At 36.9% G+C, this 8290-nt stretch overlaps 1 protein-coding gene across 1 annotated transcript in view; it reads left to right on the top strand.

Moving 5' to 3' along the window:
• The window catches only part of GFRAL (GDNF family receptor alpha like), a 29582-nt gene extending 22962 nt beyond the window's left edge, over positions 1-6620 (top strand). The window contains exons 9-10 of the mRNA XM_069805978.1: positions 5298-5379; positions 6357-6620. Coding sequence (XP_069662079.1) covers positions 5298-5379; positions 6357-6444 — 170 coding nt within the window. The 3' untranslated portion in view covers positions 6445-6620. The remainder of the gene's footprint in view (positions 1-5297; positions 5380-6356) is intronic.
• Positions 6621-8290: the final 1670 nt, after the last annotated feature.

Consider the following 8290-nt stretch of genomic DNA (forward strand, 5'->3'; position numbering starts at 1 on the left):
AAAGTTAAAGGCTATTGAATTAATATACAAATTTTCATACGGTTGAAATCATATTAATTTTGTATTTGCTTTCAAAGGACCTAATTACAGAGTGAGAACACTAAGAGCTTAATGCACAAATACCAGCTCTAAGGAGAATGACCTGGTCTACCTTGCATGGGGCAGATCACAATACCCCAGACATTCCTATGAATTAGTTTCCAATAACTGTTCATACTGAACACATTTATCGGTGAAAAAATAATTCAAGCTCTGTATGCAGTACAAAATGAAGGGGTTTCTATCATCTCCATCCTTCAACTATTGCTGAAGTGGGCAACCTGGGAAGTATAAAAATAGATTCATGAGAATGGGTTTCCTGAGACCTGCATGTGAATAACCAAGCATTCAGCTGTAAATTTAGCATTAAAATTACTTACCCAAGAATCATGCACGTCATCTAAGTGCTCTATGTAGCCAGAGAAGAAAGTCAGGGACCCTCAGAGGAAGATTAATCACACCTTTTCAGGCTGCCTTTGCTGTGGCCTGGAAGCATTGGCTTGTCTTTGCCAGCTACAGGGGGAGACTGAATCTCTAGCTGGAACGAGACTCTAGTGGTTAAATAATGCAAGTTATAATGCAAGAAATCCTTCTCTAAGTGACAAAATGTAAAATGTGAGATATTTCACCCATGTGACCAGTCCTAACAGCAGACCTTTCCCTCAGAGATTCAGATTAATGTTTGCAAAATGCAGCCTACACCCAGTGAATTCTGTTCCCACTGAAGTCTGAATACTTTCCAAAAACCTGTCCTTGAACTCTTAACAGAATTTTGGATAGCCTTAGAAAAATAAAAAGAATGCTGACCAGCCTAAGCCATACAATAAAATATTCCTTCTATTGGAGCTGTCATGTACACTAGCTGGGAACTCTCTAAGCTATAAATGTCTCATAGGAAGCCAGGTCAAGGAGAAGAATCTGATTCAGGATATCTACCTATGATAAAAAACATATTGCAAATTGTTTCATAAATCCCACTGCCAAAAATCTAACCCAGTATCCTAGATTCATGTGCTAGTATATGTGCATTACTCAGGCTGCAAAGGGAGTTATCATCTTTACAAAATATTTATCTTTACTGAAATCAAATCCCAAGAAGAATCCCAGGGTGCAGAGGCAAAATGGTTAAGTCATCAAATATGGCCCTTTGTGTGTGTGAAGATACTTGAAGATATTTGCTTCTTGGCTATTTTCTGCTTAGAAAGCAGGAGATACAACTTGCCAATGTCTTGTCCCTACATCAAAATCTCAGAAGAATCCTTTATTTAGCTTGTCACTGGAAGATACAAGGATGTCTTTCACCAAATCAAACTAATGACTGTCTGCAGATGAACACGCTCAGAAGAAACTTGGTATTTCTTCAACTGTTTCTTAATTTTATAATTAAAAAAAACACTTACTGTTCAAAAACCAGTAAGATTTCTCCATTCTATTCTGTGGCATTGCAAATCATGCTGTTGGATAAGATTGGTTTTAATAAAAGGAGTCTTTCATAGTAAATAATAAATCTAAACATATATACATCTATTTATATATATTTGCAAATAAATATAACCCTGTTCAGTTGGAAGAATATTATTCCAGGTTTTGGTGTGATAACAGGACTGTTTAAAAATCTTGAGTGTATTTACACTCATTCACATACCCAGGAGGGTACAGGCCAAACCAGTTGTCTGTAGGCTGATACAACCCTGTTAACAAGATGTGATGTGGGCAGAGTCCGAACCATATAAAAGTTAATGATACTTTTGCTGTAAGCTTAGACGGGGCCAGAATTTTATGTCATTTTGGAAACAGCATCAAAAAGAGAGAAATCAAAAAAGAATTCTCCAAACTTCAAAAAATGTTGTTATTGCCTACCTCGTTATGCACTTTCAGCCTGGTTTTGACTTTATCTTATGCAAATTACCTACACAATTTTACAGATCCACATAATTTAAAAGATTGCTTCCCACACTTAAATTTGAAAAATGATTCATGTGTGAAGATAAGCATTTACTTGCATCAGCTTAGAGCTTTGGAGCTAAAGATTTTTTTTGGCTGGAAGGGAAAGCTAGAAATACAGAACTCTTATCCTGTTCTTGTGAGATACAATAAAATTGGGCTTGACCCCAAACTGTTGAAATTAATCTCATTTCATCTTAAATTTTAGAGTTATCATATATTTCCTACTGAGGAGTTTTGCCATGCTGAGAATCTAGATAAACAAGTAATTGGCAGAGTTTATCTATAATTACACCAGATGCTGTGGGAACCGAGATTAGTTCAGCTCCAGCAACTTTAATTTGTAAGGTATGAAACATTGGCAATCTGATTGTTTTATAAATGTAGAAAAAAGCCTGTGACAAGCTGTGGGTAGCCAAGAAACTTCTGAGCACCAGCCGGAATTAATCTGTCCGATGAATATTCACAGCCATTTCACTCTGTATACATAAGCAGGTAGATTTACACAAGAGTGTCTTTAGATGCTGCGTGTGCCCTTCTTTCTCCATGGTATGTGCAGATATTTGTATCCTTTTCTCCATCTAGTCAGAGAAGCCAAACCAGGTTTGCTCTTCTGTACGTCGGTCAGTTGAAAAGTACTGAAATAAGGACAGCTGTTTCTTAGAAGAGTAACGACATGGGCATGTTATGTACACTACATTTTTTTATAATTTCTGCTAAGAACAGGAAATTATTCTGATCTACAGTGAACTGTGAATGAGCACACAGCACGAGAGCTGAGGTTGTCTACTGATCCATAACTACAAATGTGCCTAATTTCAGTCAGTGTTTTTATTGTTTGTTTAGCGCACTGTTTTTCAAGCCTTAACTCATTTTTATTTAGTTCATGTTCAGATGATCAGTATCATGTATACAGAGATCAAAATGGGATAACACAGCCTGTTATGTCATACAGGAATTTAAATGTGAATTCTGGTAGTTTTCATGGACAAGGTTTGGGATGAACAGAGCCAAAATTTCATGTCTATATTTCTTAACTTCCCTAGCACTATTTCACTTTTCAAGAACTGATTTGATATAGATTAATAGTGAAAATTTATATAAAATATTCCTTTGGATTTTTAAAGAAGAGCAGAGTGCCTATCGAGAACACAACCCCCAACAACATTTTTAAGGGAAGATGAATAAGCACATTTGAGTGATTAAACCAGAAAGAATATATAAAATGAAGAATTAGCTCTTCAGCCACAAAATTGTGCCCTCTCCTAGCCTTACAAATTCCCTCACTTCTAAGAAGGCAGGAGAAAATACATGGCTTCTAGCATGATCTCATCACTAACATCTTTCTTGTGTTCCCCATAGAGCTGAAAATATTATAATCAACATCTCTTTTACCAGCAATTAGTTCACCAAAGCCACAGCATTTTATAAGATTTTGACAAAAAAGATAGAAGTTTTTGATTTAATTTGATCATTTCAGAGTGTTTTGTTTTATCAAAATGAAACTTTTTTCCAACTTTTTAAAGAAAAATTTACATTTTGGTGAAATGATATTAGCCTGTTCTCAACCATCCATGACTGTTGCTCCTAATAATTTTCCTAGTGATGTACTTAAAAAAACATCCATTTGCCTTAAATATGTGTGAACCTCACTTTCCACTTCAAAAAACTAGGAAACTTTTGTCCCTACAACTGCCCCTGCAGTTTTAAAGATTTTTAAAGTTTAAAAAAAATGACTGAGTGTACAATTAAGATTCAGAAACTGCAAAAAATGTCTAAAAGTTATTCTTTTCCTAAAACTCATCATCTTCAAGAAAAGTTGTAACTTGAGAGGAGGGCCAACTGCTGATGCATTTTTTTAATATATGATATTAGCAGTCCTGCACTGAGACTCAGACAGACCTCGCCCCTCTTCCTTCAGAAATTCACCACGTTAAATATTTTTCAGTAGCTTGCTGCATGAAGTGGTATGTGCACTCTGTGCACTTGTGATGGTTCAATCATTGCTTTCATTTTTCTTTTGTTGGAAAACTTGACTTTTGGATAGCTGTTGAGAAAAAAGTGATAATAAAAACCAGGCAGGTGCAATCCCTTGCTCAGCTCTTGCCCACTGCTTGCCTCATTGTAGAATGTATATTCACTCTCTCTTACTGGAGCTGCTCCAGTACCCATACGACCTGTGTTTGTTTTACAGTATACACTACATTTGTTGCATATGTGCAGTGTATACAGAAATGTCTCATTTAGGGTCTGTGTGTTCATATGCACAAACATATGCACAATATATAATAACTGATAACCGATTCAGAGACAAGAATTTGGCCATCTCACAGACCAGGTAAGTGGCCTGGGGATGGGGATGGGACTCCATCTCTTCTGTAGTCAGTATTTCACTGACTACGTAAGATGGAGCACCTTGGGAACAGCTAAGGCTATATTTTCTCACTCTGCATTTGAGTTTATTTGTATTTGAGTTTAATTGTATAAACACGACAGAATCAGTGCAACAGGAAAGTAACAGAAAGGTCTCATGTTTTCTGCTTGCGGCTCTGGATTCGAGTCCTTTTGTCAAGTCATCTAACCTCCCCAACGCAGGTTCAGGGCTTATGTTACATTCTCAACTGATACTTTTCCTTCAGAATATTCGATCAAAACTGATGGATTCATTCCTCCGGGAGCAATGTTTCCCTTCATTTGGAAAACAAAAGTTGAAACAGCTCCATTTTTCAAGACTTGTAATTTTTAGCACATAAGCTGCCTAAGTTATTTCTTGGTGAGAAGCCTAAAAGAAAGAGGAAACTCCACGGGCACAGGGCCCAGAAGCAGTGTTAGATCCCATTTTACATTCATTTGATTCTAGATCAAGTATTGCTGCACACTGCAATTATGGCAATATGTGAAAAAGGAAAAGAGGTCTAGCAAGTAAGTAAGAACCAAGTCTCCTCTGATACACAGATTAAAATTAACACCTTCAAATCAGTGGGGAAAATACTCCAAAACACAAATCAGAGTAACAAGCTGTTGCAGTTCCCCTGGAGTGGAAGAGTAAAAGGTAGTGCTACACATATGCTGTGCTATTGGAGCTGGTATTTACTGAAAGGAGTCTGAAAATGATTTTGCTCCAACTGGTGAAGGTAGAGTTACTCCTACCATTGGCATACCATCTAGGTCTTTTTCCTTCTTTTAATTACTGATGTTGGAACTGATTGCTGATTTAGCTTGCATATGTATGCATTCCAATTCAGATCTCAAATCTGATTCTTATTACTGAAGAAGTAAATGTTTCAGGTCTGCTTTCTGTTTTTTACCTATAGGTGAAACAGTCTACATTATTGCCTATTCCTCCTGCATTGTTCTCATCCTAGGAATAGTCCTGTTGACTCTCCTAAAGATCAGGTAATTTTATAGGGATATTAATCATTGGTTCTAGGAAATTGGAAAAGCAGAAAATAAAATGTTTTGGCTTAGTTAAGAGGTTGGTACTGCGATTGTCTTTAAACATAGTCCAGCATGCCCCAGTGATGGAAAGAACTGACATTGCGGGTGTCAGCAAGAAAGAGTGAAATATGATGCGTATCTACAATGCCCTCCATTCATGCAGAGATCCCAGGCTTCAGGAGGTTTCATTTCCTGTCCCATGGCAGGAGAAGGTGAAATCTGAATTCAAAAATTCTGTGAGGCTACCTTCCTAGCCCTATAGCAGGCAGAGGTAATGCAGAAAGGAAATGAGAATATTCAGCATTATAACATATTTAGAAACCAAACCGTGAATGCTGCTATTGTAGTTAATATTCTTGCCAAATGCCATTTTTGCTGATAGGATTCTGTAAACATTTCCCCACACACAGTATGAGAAACTGCCCATACACCAATGCTTGGTAAGAAAACAGAAATGTGCATTCACTTAGTCAAATGAACATGGCCTTTTCTTAAATGATACATTTTCTTGGACCAAATTAAATGGCCAGATTTCAAGAATTACACTGTCAGATGATAGGTAACAGAACATGATGTAGCAGGAGCTATATATAGTGGGAGGGATATTGAGTCAAATTTCATTATTAAATTCAGAGGCAGATCAAAGAGGAATCATGCAGAAAAATGCAAAAGGCAAGTCAAGAATATATGGGAACAGAGGCTTTCTCTTTAGGTTTGCAGTTACAGGAATATCAGCATATAAATAAAACTCAGATTTAAAGAATAGAGGGGATTGAAGAAAGAACAGTACATGAATAATAGTGAAGGGAATTATTTTATACCACAGTGTTTATCATAAAAAGAGGGGAATTTTGCCACTGATTTCAATTAAGCCAAAGTTCAAACCAAAATCTGTATAGTTTATTGCTAAATACCTGCACATTCTTTGTTTTCAGAGCCTGCAGAACAAAACATCAGTCAAGAAGTCCCTCACCAGACCATTCTTCTGAAACATTTATGGTCCATTATAAAAGTCACAGATGAACTACTCTGCTGCTTGTGCTTTTTAAGGCTATTCTTGAAAGCCAGCCTGTTGTACATATGCGATAATAAAATATATATTAGAAAACCTACTATAAATTATGGAATTTTGTAGTTGAGCACACAAAAGATTTTTATATTTATTAACACATATTAAACCTTTCACAAGCTAAAAAAAACCAAAACAAAACTGTATTCTCTCTCATTTGTGTAGAGTCACAGATCTGTCCTGAGCTGCACATTTCCTACCCCTTTAGATGCAAATGACAATGGTATAAATGCTGTATCAGCATGAATCTGCCTCGCAGCGGCAATCTTTAAAACCCACCCTTCTGATCTGAACTCATCTGGTGGAAAGTAAAAAAAAAAAAAAAAAAAAAATCCACTCAGAAACGTGTCAGAGAGCTCTTAAAAAGTACATCTGTGGCAGTTTTGTACACTAGGTTCTCAGGTACCAAGTAGCTGGTGCGGTATTTGTAAGGCAGCAGCCGCAGGTAGGCTGCCTGTGGTTTCATGGTGGAGTACTTGTGGGGTAGGAAGAGATCAGGACTACAAGCCCTTTCAGAACGAAGAGGAATTAAACTCTGACTACCTGGGCTGATGGTTTGACCCCACTATGTTGTTGCTGAAACTGTTCTTTCTTTCTCCTCCAATATACTTCAAAGAGAAATGAGTGAGCCCTGACAATTTGAATACAGTAATTTCAGAAAGCATTTTGTGGTCTGAACGCCCAGTGGAGAGACTTGCTTGGGGCTGAAGTGCCTACTTCTCGAGGGAGAAGTTACAACCCTTCTCATTATCTGTTTCCTATTCATTGTCTCTAGGCAATACCCAAAGTGCCAAATTCCTCCCGTGCACTGTACTGGGAGTCATGGTCCCTAACACACCACTCTCGATCCCACTTTCTGGCTATGAGTTCTGGATTTCTCCCTGTAGCTGAGTTGTTTTGCTAGATTTAAGCTTCTATTTACTAGCAATCAGTTGTCTTTGTTATATCTTTGTAACGATCTGGTTCTGGTCAGCTCAGGGTAATGGACTGGCATTTCTTAAACAACTGTAACCATGAGTACCATATGTATTGTCTAGTTATGATAGCATCTGATGACTTCATTTTATTTGGAATTTGATTAATTTGTATTTTGTCTGAATTCCCACTAAATGTAACTCACACAACAAACAGTATCAGGAATGAACTGCTGGTTCCACTGAATTCAGCTCGTTTTGACCATGACTGATTCAGAACTAGGGCTAGAAATTTATGATGTGATCAGAGGAACAGGAATCTCTACTCTTCAGTGTGACTTTTGCTTCTGGCTTTGGTAGCTTGTGAAATGATTTAGAGTGAGAGCAAAATCTTAAGTGTGCTGTTATACTGGGGAGAGTTTTAGAAATTTTTAACAATAATTACAACATCAATTTTCTTTTTCTTTAGGATCTGCATAAAACCAAAAATTCCTTCTTGTTTTGCAATCAAATGCTATCTCATTACTAAATTACCCTTTATACAAAAATACAACAGAAAAGTGCAAAGTTGGTTAGTTTGTTAATCAAAACAATTTCCTTTACCGGTCCAGCAATTTGCAGCATTTAGTTTACCTCCCCCCAAGTAGGTACTTTGAAAGTAGTATATTATATTCTTCATCTTAAAACTGTGAAGAGGAAAAAGTTCAAACTGAAAAAACTGTTGAGAATATGTTCTCATCAGTGCTGGATAAAAACATTTCTTTATATAGGAAATATACATATGAAGTGAACCCTGTGTTGGTCTTCAGTCTGACTTCAAAAAAAAATGATGCAATGCTGAACCCTCTGTGTCACAAAATTTGAAGAGATCCGTTTACATTCAGAT

This window comes from Haliaeetus albicilla, chromosome 18, assembly GCF_947461875.1.
Source record: "Haliaeetus albicilla chromosome 18, bHalAlb1.1, whole genome shotgun sequence".
Classification (NCBI taxonomy): domain Eukaryota; kingdom Metazoa; phylum Chordata; class Aves; order Accipitriformes; family Accipitridae; genus Haliaeetus; species Haliaeetus albicilla.